Genomic DNA, 23,562 nt, shown 5'->3' with positions numbered 1-23,562 from the left:
AAACGCATTGGCATTAGTAATGTCTAACCAGAGCAGTTTACATTGAAATTTTCCAGCTCATAAGGGCCGGTTTAGCACAGTGGCTAAACAGCTGGCTTGTAATGCAGAACAATGTCAGCAGCGCGGGTTCAATTCCCGTACCGGCCTCCCCGGACAGGCGCCGGAATGTGGCGACTAGGGGCTTTTCACAGTAACTTCATTGAAGCCTACTTATGACAATAAGCAATTATCATTATCATAATGTCTTCCAATGGATTTGTCTCCTCTCAAGTTTCCCAGTGTCAGGTTCACCAGCCATTCTAAGCACATCTTAAAGCAGTAGGATTCAATGTGGTGATGGCCATGCTCACGACGCATATTTGACCCGTCACACCGGTTTTCCATTTGACACCACCGATCTGCAATCCAATTCCAGATCTCTAACTTACTCTCTGGACTTGTGAATTTTTTGCACTTTGCTTTCTTAGATTATATTTCATTATTTAAGATTATGCTTAACAGACTGATTTTGCAACTTTTCACCTCTATTGTGACTGGCTTTCTTGTTTGTGAACATTCCACAGCAAACACACCTCATAGTGTTCACCTTAGTTATACTTCTTTCTGCTGATTGCTTTTTTCTTACTTCTCCTGTTGTCCCCTGTTAGTTAAAAAATTTATGTCATCCTGTGTTTCCTTTAGAGTTTATTCCTATTTAAATTAAACATCCCTCAGTTAATCTACCCCTTACTTCCCTTTGCCATCTACTTCCCGTAGGTGATCTTCCATTTTAGTTCCTTTCCACCACACCTCCTTAATCTTAATTTCTCAAATCCGTACTTTTTAAATGTACCTAATTAACTCTAATTCTTTTTTTTTTAAATCTCAATTCCCCCCCTCTCCCCACCTGATGTTCAGCTCCTGAATTAAATTATGATTCCAAGGGTACTGGAAACACTTGGATACTTTGCGCAAGTAACTAATTGAATATTACCAGGGTCTCCAGCTGTGAGGGGCCATCATTCACATATGTGCACCATCTAGCAGGGGATCATGAAGTAGTAATCAGAAGAAGGAACTTGGCCTGACTCTCCCCCACTCCTCAGATCACAAGCACCATGGTTAATTACAACAGTCATAGTTGCCATGTCAACGGAGATCAATTAACTCACGACTGATAAAAAACATTTGCAGATTTGGATTTCGACTAATTTATGGGGTTATTTGTTTTTGTACCTGTGGGAGTAATGCTTCGGAATGATGACGATGGTGTAACAGGTGGGGTGACTGGTGGAGTAAGGCTACCGCTGTTGTGACGTTGTGGCGTAGAAATACTTCCTCGTGGAATAGTACTCGATATCGATAAAGATAGCTTAGGCTGAATCTTTTTCTTCAGGGATTCCTGTTCCCGGCGAGCAGCATCAGTCATAAATCTGCAATGACAAAAACACACAGGTAATCTGTGGCTTTCTAGCAGGGAATAATATTTTAGGTGATCATCTTTACCGTGCAAAATGTTTTTAGGGCAAGTGAAAAGCATATATGGGTGAGGTGACAGAAATATGAATTTGGTAGCATTTCAGATTTTTAAAGATTCAGTGGTGAGCAAGGTGGGTGTGCACCTCTATGGCAATATACAGTGGTATTAAGCTATTGAATAAGCATTATATGTGAAATGATATATTTACTCACAGCTTGGTTCTGGGTTGCACTCTTACTTCCAGAGTCAGAAGAATCTGGTTTGAGTCCCACTCCAGGGCTCGAGTACAACCTAGATTGGCACTTCAGTGCACTACTGATAATAATAAAAATCTTTATTATTGTCACAAGTAGACTTACATTAACACTGCAATGGAGTTACTGTGAAAAGCCCCTAGTCGCCATATTCCGGCACCTGTTCAGGTACAGAAGGAGAATTCAGAATGTCCAATTCACCTAACAAGCACTTCTTTCGGGATTTGTGGGAGGAAACCGGAGCACCTGGAGGAAACCTGCGCAGTCACGGGAAGAACGTGCAGACTCCGACACAGACAGTGACCCAAGCCAGGAATTGAACCCCAGTCCCTGGCGCTGTGAAGCAACAGTACTAAGCACTGTGCTACCATGTTGATGAGGGATAGATTGGTAGAGGTGCACATTTTGGATGAGACAATAAGCAGAGGCCTCATCAGCCTTCTTATGTAGACAATAAGAAAATTCTCATGGTATGATTCTAAGAAAAGCAAGGATTTTTCCCAGTATCCTGTTCAACATTTACTTCTTAACTCAACACTGCCAAAACAAGTTAACTCATTGACTATTTATGGCACTTTTATCACACAGAAATTGGCTGCTGCATTTGTCTACAAAAGAATAATTCGCTGTGAAGTGCCATGGGATATCTTGAGGATATGAACGATGCTGCACAACAATAATTTCTTCCAATAATCTCTGTTCTAGATTAAATGCCTGCCAGTTATATCTTCATTGTTGCCTTTTCATCAAAACAACCTCTTCCCTTTCCTCAAGTGTGCTACACATTTAGTTATTGCGTTCTAAAAGTACTTGCAAATAATCTATACTTGTTGATGCCTGAGATGAACACAGGTTTATGGGCCTTTTATAATTACCCTTAACACTTATTACTTGGCCACTTTTCATGCACTGTCTCAGGACCATTGTTCAAGTCTCCAAATCGATTCTCTTAAAAATGAACAGTTTGCATGAAAAGTTCTGCTCATTGAAAAAACAGCAACAATTTCTAAGGTCAGCCCTATGCCAGATAACATGTTATTTCCTGAAAGGGCTGGCTGTTCTTGGCTCGGGAACTAATAGATATTGCACTGCAAATATGCAATCCTAGACAGGATTCTTTCTCCATTCCATGCTGGAAATGATCATGTTCATGTCCAATGTTGGAACTTAGAACAGTGGGACTCTAGTGAGTGTTGGCAGGTCCTTAAACAGCTACAAAAAAAAACTATAATATTTTACACTGGCAAACATAGAGAAACATAACTGCCTCTTGATATCTTATTAGTCAATAACATGCTTTTAGTTGTCCTTCTAGCCGCTCAAACTATCAGAGCCCATTCAGGACCAACTGCTTACTCTCACTGTCTAAATCAAACACCATTTGCAGTACTTGGGATTTTTATTGGCATTCACATTCCATCATTTAATTTCTTTCTTTCATGATTAAGGGGAAGCCAGTGGTTTAGACTTGCTGGTTTGGTGAAGTGTTGTCATATTGCAGACGCCATACTATGATTGGTTAGTTTACTTTGTCAATTTCAGAAAGCAACAGCAGTAGTTGTGCTGAGCAACAATCTGCTTTCCGGCTTGATGGTAAGAGTGCTGGCCCACTACTCTGTTCCCGCGCATGTTTAAACACATACAACAGTGAAAACTGTGAATTAACCACAGGACATATTAACACTTATCTAACAAAATTCTATATGAGGACTCCTATCGCCTATTGTAACTGGTATTTCTTCAGGATTTCCATCGGAATTACATCAAGACTGAAGGAAATTCCAACTAATTTCAGGACCACTTTGCTATCTCAAATACAAAGGTTCAGCATAGCTATGTGTATAGCTGAGTGGAACAAGTAACTAGTCTGTGAATTCAAGTGCTAATCACATGAATTGATCCTCCTCAGTCTTGCTCTTTCTAACCTAGTTTTTCAGGTGATGCTTTGAGTGGGCAAAGAAGCGGATTTCCTCCTTACCCTCTATTTCATTTTTACCTGCCATTCACTGATGTCAGGTTTAGTGCAGCTGAGGATATGCTTCCAACTCTCGTTTGCTGCTTAAAGATTGAAATCCCAGATTTCTTTCCAGCTTCGTAACACAGTCCTCTAACACTAATGGCTAGATCTGCGGCTTTACTCTTCAAGGCCTGAATGCCTCCCTCATATAATGGTTTCAGCAACCAGAACTACACACTATACTCAAGGTGTGGTCTGACCAGTGCACTACACAATTTGAGCATGACTTCATCTGACTTGTACTGGTTTGTTTTAGAGCGAAAGGAAGGGGGGGGGGGGGGGAGGAATATCTAAGAAATTATGTCAACATCACACTTCATGTAATTAAATGAGCAAATATTCTTTCTACCTCAACCCATTGTATAAACGGCAGTTGCCGCAAAATCCCACGAGGCAATCTGCAGAGATATGCAACGTGCTAAAGAGCCAACCAGGAACATAAATGGTAAAGTGAGATCCATTAGCAAAAAGACATTAAAAATCCATTCAGTGTTGCAGGTAAGTTTATTTGCACAGCCTTCACTGCATTTTACTGAAATCCAATGGCATCATTTCTTGCAAGCAAATCTACATATCAACTTTATTTTAGCAATTTTAAAGTTTATTTTTCTTAAAATCTACAAATTTGAAAATGAAACAATCGAGATTGGAGTCATGAAAGGGATTAAAGCACTGGCTGCATAATGGTGGACTAGCAAAACTGCTGAGTTTTTGAGCAAAGCTGTCTTTATGAACTGTCAAATAAAGTTTTCTGTGCAGTCAAAAATACTGGGCATTTGTCTTATTATGACAAAGAGAAAATATCACAATGCAGAAACTAAACATAAATAATGTTACATTTTGCTGGTGAAAGGTAGAGATTCTGTGAAACCAAAGTGGCATAATTTGCTGGTCTAGTAGAAATGAAGTCGAAACCCCGCTAGGATGGAAATGGTTTAGCATCTGAGTGCATAAGAATGCAAAAGCCTCTAAGGCAACGTGCAGCAGGAGTTTCCTTCCTCTGTGTTTGATCCATTTCATAAGCACAGTTATTGCAAAATAATAGGGTTTTCATTAAGTAGAAAAAAGTTGTTAAAAAGGGATGGCCACTATTGAAGTATCATTACAAACATGAAAATAAAGAAACTTTAATAAACAGCAGCCATATCTAATGGCCAAGGAGGGCCAGAGATCAAAACTGTGGTGCATTCTGGGAAAACGGCCCTCCAGAAAGTCAACTTAAAACAACGTGGTAAAAACTATAAAATAAACCTGCATTTCAATGCCCATAATTATTTTTCTCTAATTACTAGGGGTTCAACAAGCTTTCTAAATGTAGTGGCATCTACTGACACTTCACAAGTATCGTTCAAAATTCCATTTTAATTAGATAGGCCACCATTTTGAGATGAGAAGATGCTGAAATCTGCGTAATTGTTATTCTCATGAAACGAAAAACTGAATAAAATGCATCCTTCATTCTACAGTAAGAACGTTGACTGAAAAGCGTATTTTCTTACCCTGTAAATTCTGGACTCTTGCTGCTACGTAAGCTTGCTGTAAACTATTAAAATAATGAATCCAGACTGGAAAGACCACAAAGAATGGCCGCCCACATTTCAATCTGTTTGCCAGATTTGTGTGAGGGAAGGCATATATAAACTTTTTTCCCCACCCCCCAAACACATCCATAGAACATGGACTGGACTTCAATGCATATTAAAAAACATGGTATTAGAGAGCCTCCCAGAGGCCAATAGGTAGAACTGCGCACATCTCCATAGCATTATGGGAACAAATCAGATTTTGAGATCAACACTCCTATAAATCTTGATCTCTTTTTCCATTGTGATGTAAAAGGCAAAATATTTAAATATTTATCTATAGTAAACCAAACATTTATATTACTTGCCTTTTCCAGCTTTACAAGACACTGAAAAGAAAAAAAGGTATACAGGAAATTCTGAGATCCCACGATCTGAGTGGGGAGCCATACAAGGAAGGAGCATGAAATGAAATGAAATGAAAATCGCTTGTCACGAGTAGGCTTCAATGAAGTTACTGTGAAAAGCCCCTAGTCGCCACATTCCGGCACCTGTTCGGGGAGGCTGGTACGGGAATTGAACCGTGCTGCTGGCCTGCCTTGGTCTGCTTTAAAAGCCAGCGATTTAGCCCAGTGAGCGGGAATTGGGGCAACTTTGTTGGAGCTTACATTCCAGGCTAAGATTATGGAATTAGACCTTATAATAGTTCTGCTGGGGTGGCACCAACTATTAGCAATATAATTTTACTATTTCAGACTGGATGATATACATTGAGGGATATCTGAGTGGATTCCTAACTGATCTGTACAGACTGCCCCTTTTGACCAGTTAGTGATATGTTGATGGCAACACTTCACTGCAAGATTAGACAGATTGCCACTGCAATCTGCATAACCTCTATGAGGCCACTGTCTTTTGACCATTGGTTCATTTGCACCTTCCAAATGCATAAAGAATAAAGCATCTGTACACTGACATTAATTGTTTACCACACTGACATTAATTGTTTATAAAATTAAGCTTTGCATTGCATTGTGTAATCTGATAGTTTGCGGAGATGCTCATGCAGACAATATTATGGCAATTAGGCAAGAATTGATATTGAGTTACTGAGTATCTTGGGAAGTTCGGAAGATACATACTGTACAAACTAACTGATGCCAGAACTGTGAATTGAAAGTGTTTATCTTTCACAGTGAAGATGTACAGAGCAGTTTTTCACCCCACATGTTGCTCTCAACATAGGCTAGTCTGTCCAGGATCTGATTTGATCAAACACAATTTATTTTTAGTTCTACGGTCATAAGAATTTGTGGTCTCGTACAACTTCAGTATAAACTATAGTTAAGTAAACCAATTAATTCCACCGGAGCATTGGTTACTGCTAGGGTACAGGCAGGCCGAGGAACTCGGGTAGATCCGGGATTGAGGGTCTTGATGAGGGGGGAGCTAGCTCAATGGGTCGGGAAGGGGGGGAAGAGGGTTAAAGGTGGTACTAACGTGGTTGGTGAGGGTTGATCGGGGGGGCCTCTGGGGGGTCCAGGGGACTGATTAAGGAGGTTCCATTCTGTACTTGCCCGACACCAGCCAACGTCCTGTAAAATTTCAGACAGGTGGGGGGGAAGCACGAAGGCATTGGGAAGGCCATCTACTGGAATTTACATGCCTTCCTGCCTTTAAACCCACTGACGAGGGAGCATAAAATCTGTAAGCAACAGCAAGGGAGATCTGCTAGTGTAAATAGGATTTATGCTGTGTTTTGCTTTTAAGTGAACGGAAGTGATGTAATGATTTATGAGTGTCATAATGACTGTAAAAATGTAGCTCTGTCATTTATATGTATAAAGTAAGCACACCAGCAGTAAATCAACTATCTGAAAGATTTTTAAATTAACAACGTGGTAAGTGAAATAAATCTGCCCTCAAGTATTTGTAAAATTACAACTCTGCAAATTTACTGTGCTAAGAATCAATATAAAACATTGGAGTGAGTGGTAACAAACGTGAATTCACTAAACTTAATTTTAAGCTTTCAGCAATGATAGGCTGGGCAAAGCTATCTAAAATGGTGTAATGCATTGGCACCTTGGAATGACAGGAATTAGATTCAATGCTGCAGTGCATTAGAAATTTGATTACTTGGAGTTGAATATCAGGCATAAAATGGGCATGATGGGTGCGATATTATATGTTGGAGCAAAAATAGAAAACACGAGAAATATTCCACAGATCTGACAGCATCTGCAGAGAGAAACACAGAGTGCATATTTCAGGCCAATTATCTTTCTTTTGACCTGAATCGTTAACTTTCCACAGATTTTCCAAACCTAATGAATATTTCCAGCATTTGTGGTTTTTATTTCAGATTTCCAACATCCAAAGTATTTCGCTTTAGTTTTAGGGATTATGTTGCTGGGATTTTGGGTCTGATATGTGATAGCATAGCTGGTGCCACATTGGCCTTTCTGGCCACCAGAAAGCACCACTAACCTGATATAAATTTGCAAAGAAAGGTGCTCAGCATCTTGCAGGGCCCTTCTGCCATAATGGGAAAAAGTCCACTGGAGTTTGCATTGCATTGAAGTGTGCTTCCGGACTCCACATTAAAACAGACAACTGCTGGTGGTCTCCATTCACATCCCTTCCAATTGCCTCCCTCCATCCTGAACTTCTCAGCCAGCTGATTTTGAATCTCCCCTGAATGCTGAACTGCCTCTTGGAGTGCACCTAGTGCCTACTGGTACATCTCCTGGTGAAGCAAGAGGATCAATATGGCACACTCCCATCACCTTGAGTTTTGGTGCAGCAGTTGTTGTCCTCAGCCTGTTTGCATCCAAAAATCAGCCAAACAAATTGGAGGAATCACTAAATAATCAATGTTGAGGCCGGTGGGAGGACTTCAGGGGCAGGGGAGGCTCGACAGGTCACCCTGCTCAGGACTCAGGTGAGAGATGGGAAGTGCCTCCGTCAAGGGACCCCCTCCCCGCCACACTGGGCAATCCTCCCATGAAAGGTGCGCCATCCGTGGATACACTCCCCTACCTCTTGGTCAACACTCCCACCCACACCACCTTTTGCCACCACCCAGGCCTGAAATTCCTCCCACACTGTGAGACCACGCACTTACCTGCACCTGGTCTCCAGACCTAGGACCAGGGTTCTGGTTCTTACCACTAGTGCTGCTGGGATTACAGGGCTGTTGACCCATCAGATTGGCTGGCAGTTCCCTGAGGAGGGACTTGTGCCCCACCGAAGGCTGAAGCCCTGTCTCCAGCCAATTAATGCTCCTCAGGGGCTGTGGGGCTATTGTGATTAGTGGGGATATGTTCCCCCATGATTCTATGGTGGTGGGAAGGAAACCCCACCATCTGAAAAATCCCACCCACAGTTTTGATCGGGTGACTACGGAAACAATGGGTGGGATTCTCCGACCCCCCGCTGGGTCGGAGAATACCTGGGGGGTGGCGCGAATCGCACTCCGCCGCCGACTGCCGTATTCTCCATCGCCGTTTTTCAGGCGGGGCGGGATTCACGGCACGCTGGTCGGGGGCCGTTGGCAGCGGTCCCCCCCGGCGATTCTCTAGGCCCCGATGGGCCAAGCGGCCGTCCATTTTTGGCCAGTCCCGTTGGCGTGAATCACTCAACTCTCATACCGGCGGGACCTGACAGGTAAGTCGGCTGGGGCGGTCCTCGGGTGGGTGCGGGGGGGATCCGACCCCGGCCCCCCTCCCCCCCTCAGGGCCCACTGATCTGCGGGCGGGCTTGTTCCGTGAGGGCACCTCTTCCTTCCGCGCTGGCCCCTGTAGGGCTCCGCCATGGCCGGTGCAGAGAAAAGAACCCCCCGCGCATGCGCCAAAATTCGCCGGCCGTTCACACATGTGCGAGATCACGCCGGCCCTTCGGCACATGCGCAACCTCACGCCATCCCTTCGCCGCTGGCTAGAGCGGCGCCAACCCCTCCGGCATTCACCTAGCCCCGAAAGTGCAGAGAATGGTTGCCGCCGGTTCTCCCGCCGGCGTGGGGACTTAGTCCCCAGAAGGGAGAATCTCGACCAATATCTTTTCTGGTCAGTGATAAGTGGTAATCAACCTCACACTGCGTTAACAGAGTGAAGGAGAGAGACTGAAGTGTTTTCCTATGCTGTAGCAAGGAATGTATTGCCACAGAGAATGATGGGGCAGAAATTACTGCAGCTTTTAAGGGGAAATTTAACTAATATTTGAAGCAGAGGAAGATCCAGGGTTACCAGGAGTGAGAAGGACAGTGGGATTGGTTTTGGTTTATTCTCGCAAAGAGCTGGCATAGAAATGAATGGGATCAATTACTTAGTTAGGTCATTAACTTATTTGGTCCAAGGATGGAAAAGGAAGTGGCAGAAATCAGAACTGAAATTAACAAACAAAATATTAGAGGGAACAGTGTTTTTAAAAATAAATTTAGAGTACCCAATTCATTTTTTCCAATTAAGGGGCAATTTTAGCATGTTCAATCCACCTCGCTTGCACATCTTTGGGTTGTGGGGGCGAAACCCACGCAAACACGGGGAGAATGTGCAAACTCCACACGGACAGTGACCCAGAGCCAGGATCGAACCTGGGACCTCGGCGCCGTGAGACTGCAGTGCTACCACTGCGCCACCGTGCTGCCCTGGGAACAATGTTTTAAAGACATAGTGAAGAACAAAGTAGGGGGCAGGCAGCTGTCAAATGCACAAAGGTGAGGTATAATGCCATTGCTAATGGGGGAGGGAGGTTCTTCGGGGGAAATAATGGAAAGTAGAGTACTGAATACTTCAAAAACAGTGCAACAAAATTGCCATGTATTCAGGTAAACATCATGGTGCAAACACACATACATACTGATGGACAGATCAACGGACCAATCAATACACACACACCACAGCCAATCACAGGCAAGAGCATACACACTATAAAACGGGGAACACGACACTTCCCGGGCATTCCAGCAGGAGACAGCTCCGGGCACAGAGCTCACAACAAGCCACTCAGACATCCACCATGTGCTGAGTGCAACTCCAAGATAGTGTTAGGAATAGCTCCACAGATTCAAGGGTTATGGTCGAACCACAATAACCAGTTTACCATTGTAAATATATGTTAGTAATAAAACTGAGTTGTACCATCTGCAACCGTGTTGGTTCGTCGGTGTAGCAGAGCACCCAACACAACAAAAATAAAATTTATATTCCATCAGTCCTCCATTATCTTTTTCAATGTCTTTCATAAAGGGCCGATTTTTAGTTTAAACTTTCAAGAGAATTACTGGATAGCTCCAGCCAATTCGATTTCTCGTCCATATCCTCAAGTTAACATGCTACGGTAGCATTTTAAACTATAATGATGTCTTACAACAAGCCACATTTCTCTTTATAAATGTAATTTAGTGAAATGAATGAACCTGTAGTGTCTCATGTTGCCAGCAGAAATGACCTGAAAGTGCCACGGTTTATAAACTTCCCATAGCCAGAATACAGCAGCTGGAGCGATACTTATATTAAATCATTGGTAATTTAGCAGCAACCTTACATTAATTAAGTTACAACGTTAAGCGATGTCTCATGGAACTAACATTATTTGTGAAGAAATTAAATGATGAACCATTCCTGTGGGCAAGCTTGAGTCAATTTAATTTCCATTGTTTCCTGCTGTGATGTAAAATTATTTTGTGTTCCATTTTACAAATTGTGAACCTATTTCTGCTCACTTGGGAACTACAGTTACACACATAAAATCACAGGACATAAATGTACCACCACACCAAAGCCAAGACGGTCAACTGATGAATTGCTGTCAGGACTTTGTCAATATGAATAAAAAACAGTGATTTTACATGCCATTTTTCATGCTTTCCTGTGTGGACATTTTTTAATCTCTACTCTGTACTTCTTTATAACAGCACAGCTGAGGGCCGTAACTCAAGCCTTACCACATTCCTTAAAACAGCTTATTTGGGCACTCTCCACGTATTTGATATCTCACATGGCCAATACAAGATTTAATTGACAATGGTTGGACTCTATTTTGATAACATGTATGATTCAGAGAAAAGGAAGAGGAAAACAAAATTCTCTTTCCATCCCAGCAAATCACTCACATTAAAATAAAATTTCAAAATCATCAGTTGTTAACCTAATTGTTATCGAGACTATCCCTAGCAATTAGCAATAGAACTTGACAATCACACAGCAGCCATATATTTTCTTGACGAAAGAAATATGTTTATCACAGATAAATATATTAAATCATCGACAATTTATCTCAGAGTGCCAATCTCTGCAATTTACTCCAGCGTCACAACTCCACGTCTTTCTCCTGACCCCGTATACATCACATCCTTCCTTCACCCCTCTAGACTGCTGTATCTAGAGCCAATACTCTGTAAATCCCTCAGACTCCTTCACCCCAATTTGATCAAACCTTTGGTTAATCCTCCCAATGTCTCCTTTGGTTAGGCATCCATTTTTTCCCTCTGTTTTATGCTATCTTTCTGCATTAAAGGCAAGTTGTTGGGGCATTTTGTTAAAGTAGATGCAGAATAGAGGGAGCTTTACTCTGTGTTGAGCTATACTGCATCTGCCCTGAGTACCTGAACCCTCATCTTGATGAGCAAAATATTTATTTTATAACAGCATTTGCTTTTAATCCCCCAGAAACATTCTCTCCTCCTTCCTTTGCTGCTTTCCTGGAATGCGGTTTCATCATGCCCATTGTTCTGTGGTATTTTATCCAAGCAGTTATGTTCCATGTGTAAATCCAGACTTTAGCAGGCCTAATACACCTTTAACTGATATTGACACCACCAGTAGTGATCAGGGTTAGCCGTGCCGGTCAAGTTTTATCTCTGGTCTGAGGGAATTGAGGTCAAATGTGGCACTAAACTAGTAACTCAGTGCAGCAGAGATAAAGGTGTTTCTATATCTAATAAGCTGCAGGTTCTTGAAACAACAATGGGCGCCATTCTCCGGGAATACCTCTAAGTAAGGTAGCGAGCGGGAATTGCCACATGCTTCCCAGCGCTCAGCCCAGTGAGGCCGCCAACACAATTCAACGTGAATTGGTCCACTTATCGAGGCCTCACAGACTTCCCGCCGCAAATGAAGGCTCGCCAGCTGATTCGCCGAGACTGCGCTCGCTAACAAGGTCGGGCAGCACTTAAGCTGCACTTGCTCAGCCAACTCCAGCCAGTTCGCAGCAATGGCGCTGAGGAGATCAGCTCCAAGATTCGTGGCTGCTGACCTGAGGTGGCTGCTAGACGCAGTGAAGGCCAGGAGGGATGTCCCGTTGCCCCAAGGGTCCCGGAGAGTCAGCCAAAAGGCAGCCAGTGCTGCCTGGGATGAGGTGGCGGTAGCAGTCAGCTCGGGAGTGTGGCCACGAGGACTGGTCTCCAGTGCAGGAAGGTGGTTAGCGCTGTTGCTTCAAAGCTACAGGGTCCCAGGTTCAATTCCCGACTTGGGCCACTGTCTGTGTGGAGTTTGCACTTTCTCCCCATGTCTGCGTGGGTATCCTCCGGGTGCTCCGGTTTCCTCCCACAGTCTAAAGATGTGCAGGTTAGGTGGATTGGCCATGCTAAATTGCCCTTAGTGTCCAAAAAGGTTAAGTGGGGTTACTGGGATAGGGTGGAGGCGTGGGCTTAAGTAGGGTGTTCTTTACAAGGGCCTCCTTCTGAACAGTAAATTGTATGAAAATCAATTACCTAAACCGGGCAGCACGAGTGAGTAGACATCAATGCCCCCCGCCCCCCTCAGGGAGCTCTACACAACAACTCCCCATGTGACCCCCCCAATCCTTCCTCCACTCCCTCCCTCTTCACCCCCCCCCCCCCCCCCTCCACCACTTTGAACCATGCATGTGGCTAACAATGCCCTCTCTGTGTCCCCTCAGGAAAAGCTCTCACATAATTGTCGGGAGAGGGCCCAGACTGGGGGAGGGGTGCTGTATTAAGAATCCTCACCTCCTTCGAGGAGCGTGCCCTGGAGGTGACCGAGGACAGATCAGTCACCCATGTGGAGGCTGGTGGACGCCGCAGAGATGAGGAACCACCAGGCTCCATCAAGGGACCTGTCAAACGTGAGTTGTTATTGCCTTACTGACTGACCCATCCCTCTCACTGACCACATGTCCATTCTCCCACAGGTCCTCCAGCCGACGCCGGCAGCCCATCCCGGGCTGCACCCTTTCCTGACTCCATGGAGAACACATTGGAGGAGAGCTCCGAGGATGCAACTGTTATAGTCGTGCCACAGCTATCATTCCCACCCTCCATCAGTGCAGATGCACACATCTCGGAAGGGATGTGTAGGTGGACAGGCTTCTGGGGCACAATCTGGGCCTGATGCAGAGACTGTGGTAAAGAGGTACCCGGAGAAGGTGGAGACAATAGGGTGCAGCTGGGACATTCAGGGGGAGATGTCAGTGTCACTCCAGCAGATCCATAGCCGCTTGGCGGAGTCCCAGAGGCTGCGGGTGCAGGAGATGGCACCGGCAATGCATGGCACCAAGGCCAACACTGCTAGGGTGGCGACCGCAGTGGAGAGCCTGGGGCACGACGTCAGCAGCATGAGTGGTGTCCAAGGCGTTGTGCAATCTGCGATGGCCATGGCTGAGGGTCTCGGCAGAATGCCTGACTCGCTGGGGGATGTCACTCAGTACCAGGCCGACCTTGATGAGGTTCTACGGGACATGTCCTGCTCTCCGATGGGCATGGCCGAGGCGCTGTGGAGCTTGTCCCAGTCACTGAGGAGCATTGCCGAGGGCGTTGACACGATAGTGCGGACTATGGGGGGCCGCCAGGGCTGGCAGAGTCAAATGATGCAGGGGCAGCCAGGGCTCAAACCAGCTGCCCCTCCATCACAAGGTGAACACCAGGGCCCTATGGGCACCAAGCAGGAGGAGGTGCTGAGGGTCAACCCGGACCCATCCCATGGAGTGGGCATGGCGGCCACCAGCCCCCCACAGTTCCACCCCTCTGATGGGGCTGCGTCTCAAAGTGATAATTGCGTCTCAAAGTGGTGATAATTGGTTTATCGCCTCGCTACGCCGAGATCCCGATTTTCCCTACCGGAGTGGGCCAATTGCATCATAAACTCTCTGACGCCTGGCGCGGTTCGCGTTTTCCCTCTCACCTGCTATATACCGGCCTCGTTTTGCTTGAGCGAGAGCGTAACACTGCCAGAGAATTGCACCCAATATCTTACATTCATATCATGTTTTTAATACAGTAAATTGTCATGAGGCATGGCACAGGAGAGTTATGGGACAAAATTTGACAGCAAGTCACATGATATTTGGGCAGATACCCTGACATTTGGGAGAGGTAGATTGTAAGGAACATTTTAAAGAAGGGCAGGGGATAGAGAGGCAGAGAGCTTTAGTGAGAAGTTTCCAGAGCTCGGAACTGAGACAACTTGTTTTTCTTATAAATTTAGAGTACCAAATTCTTCCCCCCCCCCCCCCCCCCCCCCAATTTAGGGGCAATTTAGTGCGGCCAATCCACCTACCCTGCAAATCTTTGGGTTGTGGGGGTGAGACCAATGCAGGTACGGGGAGAATATGCAAACTCCACAGGGACAGTGACCCGGGGCCGGGTTGAATCTGGCACCGTGAGGCAGCAGTGCTAACCACTGCTCCACCGTGCTGCCCAGGAGCCGAGCCAACTTAAGGCACATCCACCAATGGCGGGGCCAAGGAAATTGGAAATGTACAAGAGGCCAGAATTGAAGGAGATAGCGGAGTGTTGCAGGGCTGGAGGTGCTCCATGTTTATACAGTAATCTCTCGGTACAGTAAAAATGCTCCGCTATTACTTCATTTCTCTGAAATAAATTCAGGAACAGGAATCTGCAGACGGTTTAGATAGGGAATAACAAACACAGGAGAGTTGTTGTATAGCCGTAATCTGATCATGAAACTTGGAAAGCATCATAAATTGCAACAGCCCCAAGACCATTCAACAGCCTTTAAATCACTCACTGATAGTGCTTATACATGATCTCAAACACATGGAAAACCAGATCTCCTGTGGCGTTTCTCTCAAGGGTTGGCCACAGTCGAAAATATGGCTGCATTGACCTCCATATGAGGGCTACAGTGAATGACTCGGGATGGACAAGTTAATGTTGGATATTGAAGTTGCACAACCTAGAGGTCGGAAAGACTGGGCAAATTAAATGGTTCCATTAATTTTCACAGAGCTGTCTCGGGCAAGCAACTACTACAAAACAAATGCAACTGCCTATACAATCTTTCTGTATTGCTCTTGTCATGATATGCAGATATGCAGATGATGATATACAGACAGGCACAGACAGGCAACTAATGAACACAGAGAACAGGACATGACCAATGAGCAGGCAGGACACTCAGGGGTGGTATCTCACTATAAAAGGCACGAGGCACTCACACTCCGCCTCTTTCCACTGATCATCTACAGAGTGAGTCAGGGTGTATATACAGTATCACACCTCCAGCACGTGGCTAAGAGCTAGTCTGGTTCAGTCAGACAGAGTAACCACACTTAGGTTAGCAGAAAGTCGAACTCATAGAGAACTGTGCAACTGTGCTACTGGTTCAATAAATCAGACTGAACTAACTTCAAGGTCTGGAGTATCTTTTGGTTAAAGCTGCATCTAGTTGCAGCCTGTGTTTCCCAGAGCATATACCACGACAGCTCTCAGTAGCAGGCTCCCGCAGTCAGTTAACTAATATCCCTAAAATGAATGCTAGCTTAGAAGCCTGCAACTTGAATTTTGTTCCTATTCTGGAGTTTGAGGCGGGGATAGATAACCCCCTTTCTCAAGCCATTTGTCTGTATGTCTGTAAGACGGGAGGCATTGCTAAACCTAGTTTTGAGTCAATGGTGGTTATGTTACCATTTTGGTGCCATAGCAACCATTTTGCAGCAAATGAGAATTAACATACTTGTAATAGCTGTAAGAATTAGTGGAAGTGTCACTGACATTCCTCAGTGCTTATCAGGCTCAAGAGGTTCCTCTATCATGGATGAAGAAAAAACAAACTACACCCAAATACTGATAGTATGCATGCCTGAAACGGCAAGGAGGCTCCAAGGCAGTTCAGGTCAGAGGTGTTTGACATTCGTCTCCAAATTAAAAAAATTTTTAAATTTAGAGTACCCAATTCATTTTTTCCAATTAAGGGGCAATTTAGCGGGGTTGGGGACGAAACCCTCGCAAACACGGGAAGAATGTGCAAACTCCACACAGACAGTGACCCAGGGCCGGGATCGAATCTGGGACCTCGGTGCCGTGAGGCAACTGTGCTAACCCACTGCGCCACCGTGCTGCCCTCCGTCTCCAAATTTAATGTCGTTTCCCATTATTTACTTTTCAATTCTGTAATTTATTTTAAAAATCGTATTGCTCACCTGCCATATTCCATGCTGATACCACTGGTGAGAATTTTATGTGGAAACAGTGGCCTCGGGACCAACACCAGCTGAAAAGTCAGATGTGCGTCTGCCTCCACCAGGCTGGGTTTACCCTGCAGTTACTTTACAGCTCTTAATTGGCCTGAGGAGGGAGTTGTGCACCTATCTGTGAGGAGGTCCCATCTTAGAGAGCTGTCAGTCAATCCAGTTCCAGCAGTGCCCCCCCCGAACAATGGCTACTGCTACACCAGGAGAGGTGGGCATTGATGAGACAGGACAGGTATCGCAAAAAGAGTTATAAAGCAAAGTTCAGAGGAGCCAGGCAGACAGATCCCTGCGGCACACTTTGCATGATGGGGCCCTTGGTCCGTTGTGTCAACACTGGGCTGCTGCAGGGAGACTGCCTCCCTGAATCAAAATACCGATGGCCCTTAAGGATCAACTCAAGTGGGTCGTTAATTATTTAAATTGGTTTCCATCTCTGTTCGGCTCTCCGCTATTTTCTGTTCCCCCACTCTACCAACTTGGGGCCTTGAAATTTCTGCCACATGTTTGAATCTCTCCAACAGGATTCTGTCTCTGCCAAGGTCCTGAAATGGTTCTTATCAAAGTTATAAATTGTATCCCATGTCACTGTGACAAAGGTAAACTATCCCTCCTCATCCTTCTCGAACTATTCAGAGGCTCCTGCACAGTTGACCAGACTATTCTCCACCAAGGCCTTTCCACTGTTGTCCAGCTGGGCGGGACTGCTCTCGCTCTGTTTCATTCTTATCCATATAATCATTACTTGGCTTCTCCTCCTGCTTCTTTGGTCACACCCTTTGTGGGCATGTTTCAGATTCCAACACCTTCGCAGGACTTGGGCGAATCCCCCGAGGCGCGAAGACTGTCGGCGAGAGGGCTCTCCCGGCATTCACCCGCCGCACCGCGCTCAAGCGAGAGCGCAACATGTCTGGTGGATCGCGCCCAAAGTCTACTGCTTGTGTACTTACTTACACCAAGTCCCATTCACCCTTTATGCCTGTGCACCTGACCATGCTGACTCGCGTTCAAGCAAAACCTTGATTTTTAAATTCTCAACCACGTTTTCAAATCCCTTCATGGTTTTGCCCCTCGCTATCTCTGTAACCTCCACAATCCTCTGAAATATCTGCGGGTTCATCTAATTCTGGCTTTTTGAACATCCTCAATTTTAACTGCTCCACCCATTGGTGGTGGGCATGGTCGAAAGGCCATGCTGCGTCCAAAAACCAGTGAGACACGGCGCAATGTGGCCGAAAGAAGCCGGGAGACCCCACTCTTGGAAACTACCCAGCTCGCAACGTCTCACGAGATCTAATGCGATCTCGCTAGACATTGTGATCAAGTTTGGCAAATCTGCATATTAGAGCAGGACAGCTAGTCTCACTGTAATATGCAGTTTCCTGAGGCAATCGAGGCTGTGGGAATTAATCCCCTTAGCCACGGAGACCTCGGGCGAATGCCGTTCAGTAGTGGTCTCCACAAACGGGGACCAGGCGGAATTGTGGGGGTCTCCCAGGTGACTGGAGGCCCTCAGGTGCATGCCCTCTGGACAGGGTGGCACCCTGGATTTGCAAGCCTGGCACTGCCAGGGTGCCAATGCAGCACTACCAGCTAGCAGGGGCACTGTCAGGGTACCAGGTTGGCACTGACAAGGTGCCGATCTGGCATTTTTCACGTGGCAGCGATCGGGCCTGGGGTGCCCTGCGCGGATGTTGTGGAGGTGCCGGGGTGGGGGACCCCCTCATAGTGAGTTGGGGTTGAGGGGGGGGTGTCAGTGGTCACATTGGGGACTCCAGAGACTGATGAGCGTAGCCCCTCAGTGCAGGGGAAGGGCTGTATGTGGCCTCGGCCACGTTCCTCGCAGGGGCGTTAGATAGCATTGTGCTTCTTGGCCAGACTACCAATTATTCAACTGCTTGCTCATTCAGCTAAAGTCCATCACCTGAACTCTTGTTTTTCAGTATTTCAGGCATTCCTATTCCTATATTGTTTTTCCTGCATGGACCATGATGATTGGATGCTTTCTCTCCCTTTGCTTAATTGTTTCCAGTCTTTCCGAATGACTCTTGCTCTAGCCTCTGGAAAGCAACATAGCATCTGAGACACTCCGTCTGGACTGCAAAATTTAGCCTGTACCTTTCTAAATATTCAGTCTCTTATTCCGACTGATTTCCAACTAAAATGCCAATTTTTCCACTGCTCAACGTGAGTCACTTTCTTGTTTTTGGTGGTTCTACCTGGAGTCCTCATCCTTCACACAAAAATCCAGTGCATCCAAACTTGTTTGAGAGGATAATTTGTTCTCGGTGTTCCTACTCAGGATTGTTAATCTTCAATTTCCCAGAGCTGTGAACAGTCAGTTTGTCATTCTCTGTCACTGCCAGATTTCCATATCTCCCCAGGGTGACAACTTTCTGAAACTTTCTTCCCTCTATCCGAGTCAAATTGTTTCCAACTCTGCCTGAAGTTCTAAGGTCTTGAGCTCAAGTAATCTCAGTTGGAAACACCGATGTCAGTGCTGGCAGGCAATAAAAAAAAAAATCAGGTTACTAGATTGTGTGGGAACTTGTTGGGAAGATGGTCCGACCAACCTCACTGCCATCTGAATCACCTTACCCGTACTGTTCTCACTGAGTGGTATTAAAATCAACCCACTGTTAAATTTATATCCTTAACTATTTCCATGGAAAAACTATTCCGTTCCTCCTTTCTCTCTGCTCCAGATTCTCACTTTTGTCGAATTCCCACGGGAATTACTGTTTTCACTCTGTGCTATTACCAGCTCATTCCACGGTTTGCTGTGGTTACCCCGTTCAAACAGGCAAATGCAAAATGAGGGCTGGCTCTCAGGAACCTCACAACTCTGAAATATTTAAATACCTTTCTGACATGAGTGTTATTGGTGTCTCACTGCTCCTGGGTTTTCAAATATTCTTGCTGCCCTTCATGACAATGTTAAGCATCAATTTGAGTAATTAGTGGCTCTGGATGGACAGACATGCTATAGCAAGCTTAATACACAGAAATGATAACTAAATAGGGGCTGTTTAGCACAGGGCTAAATCGCTGGCTTTGAAAGCAGACCAAGGCAGGCCAGCACGGTTCGATTCCCGTAACAGCCTCCCTGAACAGGCGCCGGAATGTGGCGACTAGGGGCTTTTCACAGTAACTTCATTTGAAGCCTACTTGTGACAATAAGCGATTTTCATTTTTTCAAATACCAGTCTTAAAATAAATAGAACTCTGGTAATCTATTCCCAAATTTAAATAGATACCGTCACCTATTTTTAACATAAATGAAATAGACCTTATTTTTTAAAAATTACACTTCTACAGCAGTAGTAACTTATAGTTGCTTTTACTAGGTGCAAAGAGTTTAAAGTCTGTGTAAATATAAAACTGAGCCCAAAAGGTCAACAAAGGTGGACTTTGATCAGACTACAGCAAGCAACACAGCATGGCTGTTCAGGTCCTGGATGATAATCCAAATTCTTACATGTTTCTACAGTAGCTGTTTTACAGCCAATGTCTTTCCACATCAGGGGAGCTGTCACATGCAGACACATACATACACCACAGCAGCCCTGCTGTGTTTGGCAAGCTTGGCAGACTGTGGTACACAATGGAACAGGGATTGAAGTGGAAAAAAGTCTCCAATGGACATTCTTCTAACAGCAGAAGGAAACTGAAAGCTGATCCAAAATACTTCACACTGCGAGTTGGCACTTGCAGGATATAATATGAAAGTCTCACATACACAAAAAGCAGGTTAGATGACAAGCTTTTACGCTGTGAGCTGCTGATGTTACATAACATAAATGTGTGGTTAATACTGTTGACTGTTAAGATTTTTGTAATGCATAAACATATGAACCTAAATATGCAGGTTAGAAACCCCAGAAATCATCAATGATTTATTATTAACATTTTGTCCTCTGGCTTTAGAAAATACAGGAAAAATAGTAAGAACCATGTAAAATAACTAGTCTCATATGAAAAGAGAATGAACGAATAATTCAAATAACATACTCTCATTCCTTCTGCTTAAGAGTGTTTCCACATTAAAGTCGCCTGGTTATAACACAAACCAAATGCTTATCTTTAACTGGGTCAGAGACAAATTGGTTAGATTAAATTGAATGTGCTGTAGTTTACTAATGCTAACAAATTAGATCTCACTCAATATGCAAAATTTCTATTCATAATCTTAAGGTCGGTTAATTACTCTGAAGAGCCTGGTTCTGTCAGCGGTGTTGTGCTAATTCAGCTCCTCAAAAAACAGAATAAATTTATTCAAATCAATTAGGAGCAAGAGGAGAATTATTTTCTCAATGTTTATAACACAATCCTTTCTTCAATTCTTCAGTACTTTCCAGCTACAAATAATGCTTTGCGACTCAATCTGTTTGCCAAAATGTGAAATTAGCACTGTAAATATCAAAATCAGACCTTTGATAACTTCTCCTTGGCCTAATTTCTATTCAGTCTGTGTTTAATCTCTATTCATTATTAACAAGCACTTATAATGTGACCCTGACAGCTTGCTACTGCTGTGATAAATTATCTGACTCAAGTCCGATTAAAAAATGCAACCTTGAGTGCTAATTACCTCTACAGACCTTCTTAATAACAGGATTCCTTGTCAATTATCGCATCACAGCATGGGTGTCATTTGTAAAGAATATGCAATCCTACCACAGAGACAAGATTCCCATCATTCTCTTATCCACCATATGTAAAACTGAGGGTTTCTGTATTTTCTGCGACCTTTTATTAGTGAGCTAACAAAATGATAAAGTTAAGCACAGCAAAACCTCCACCACAACACAATTGTGCACCACATTTTTAGTCAGTTTGAAATCAACATAACAGTTATTAGTTCTGTATTTTTACCCGACAAACTATGATAGTTGTCTTTATATGTCACCCCAGTTGAAGGGTCATAAATTCCTTTCAGGTTATGAAGGACATCTCATTGCCTGTGTGGAGTTTGCACATTCTCCCTGTGTCTGCGTGGGTTTCATCCCCAGAACCCAAAGATGTGTAGGGTAGGTGGATAGGCCACAGTTAATTGGAAAAAAACAATTGGGTACTCTAAATTTATTTTTTTAAAAGGTTATGAAGGACATTTTTGCTGATCTACTCAGAGGGAAACCAGGTTTACTGGCAACATTAAACAAACTATAATGATGAAGATGATCATACTTTCCAGTTGCCATAGCTGGGCATTCAGAAAAATATCAGATGTTAAAGGGAGAGCATGAGTTCTAAAGTTGTTGGCATACCAGGAAGATGGACAGTAAGAAGTCTTACAACACCAGGTTAAAATCCAATAGGTTTGTTTCAAATCACTAGCCTGAGGAAGGAGCAGTGCTCCGAAAGCTAGTGATTTGAAACAAACCTGTTGGACTTTAACCTGGTATTGTAAGACTTCTTACTGTGCTCATCCCAGTCCAACGCCGGCATCTCCACATCAGGGAGATGGAGGCAGGCCAATCTTAATGTCCTGGACTCATTTCCATAGATGTTCTCAGAGATATGCTGAAGCTGACTAGATCCAACAGATGGCTGGTAGACAGTTGTGGAAAATCGGCAGCAGTAAGCTCCAGCCAGTTACCAAGCTAAGTGGTGAGGTCATCTTTGGCTGTGATCCGTGAGGAGGGAGTGAGCCTGGTAAAGGGATGGTCAAGATTTTCTGACAATGATAAAAGCAAAATAGCGCAGGTGCTGGAACTCTGAAATAAAAACAGGAAGTGCTTTACAAATTCAGCCGGCCTGGCAGCATCTGTGGAAAGGGAAACGGAGGTTCAAGTCCAAAACAACATCGCTTCAGAAGAGAAGGAGAATTACGAAGAAGAGCCACATTTGCATTTCGAATGTTAATTATGTTTCTCTCTCCATAGATACTGCCAGAACTGCTGAGTTTTTTCAGCACTTAATGTTTTTACTTCCTAACGATGCCCAGATGAGTACTCCTGGGTCTCTTCTGATTTGGACTTGCCCAGCAACTTGACTTAAATTGCAAATGGGTCCTGAATTTCTTCAGCCATATCTATAGATGGGGATCTATAGCTTCAAGAGTGGTATAGTTAAGGGAGTTTGTTGGGAAATCATATGTTATTGTTTTGCTATTAGTCATCCTTTAACAAACTTTATTATAGCTGAGCATGTAATAGTATTTAAGTCAAATGCTGCATATTTTTGGTAATGTAAAAACAATGGGGCGATTCTCCAATATTGGGCCCAAGGGTTCGCGCCGTCGCATTTTACAACGGCGCGAACCGGGCCCGGTTACGTACGATTCTGGCCCCCACAGGGGACCAGCACGGCGCTGGAGCGGTTCACGCCGTTCCAGCCTCCTTTCGCGGCGCCAAATGTGCGCCGCGCCAACCCGCGCATGCGCAGTTGGGCCAGCTCAATCCTGCACATGTGCAGTTGGGCCGCGCCATCCTGCGCATGCGCGGGGGACTTCTTTAGCGCGCCGGCCCCGACTCAAGATGGAGTCGGTGTTCCAGGGGCCGGTCGCGCCAGAAAGTAGGCCCGGGGAGGGAGAGGCCGGCCTGCCGATCGGTGGGCCCCGATCGCGGGCCAGACCCCGTCGGAGGTCCCCCGGTGAAGCAGCCCCCCCCCCCCCCCACAGGCCACCACCCGACCGTTCCCGCAGAGTTCCCGCCGGCAGCGACCAGGGGTGAACGGCGCCGGCGGGACTCTGTTGTATCGGCACGGCCGCTCGGCCCATCTGGGCCGGAGAATCGGTGGCCCCGCTGATTCCAGCGGCCCGCGGCGCGCCAAACGCACCGGCGTATATGGCACCGATTCTCCCCACCTCGGAGAATCGCGCGCCGGCGTCGGGGCGCGGTTGTGGTGATTCTCTGG

General features: G+C 45.1%; 1 protein-coding gene across 1 annotated transcript in view; it reads right to left on the bottom strand.

Moving 5' to 3' along the window:
* The window catches only part of jazf1b (JAZF zinc finger 1b), a 397,554-nt gene that overhangs the window by 93,956 nt on the left and 280,036 nt on the right, over window positions 1-23,562 (bottom strand). The window contains exon 3 of the mRNA XM_072509396.1: window positions 1,216-1,412. Within this exon, the coding sequence (XP_072365497.1) occupies window positions 1,216-1,412 (197 nt within the window). The remainder of the gene's footprint in view (window positions 1-1,215; window positions 1,413-23,562) is intronic.

The sequence above is a fragment of the Scyliorhinus torazame genome, chromosome 6, assembly GCF_047496885.1.
Source record: "Scyliorhinus torazame isolate Kashiwa2021f chromosome 6, sScyTor2.1, whole genome shotgun sequence".
Taxonomy (NCBI): domain Eukaryota; kingdom Metazoa; phylum Chordata; class Chondrichthyes; order Carcharhiniformes; family Scyliorhinidae; genus Scyliorhinus; species Scyliorhinus torazame.
The sequence above is the reverse complement of the archived record's forward strand: the minus strand, read 5'-3'. Positions and strand labels throughout refer to the sequence as shown.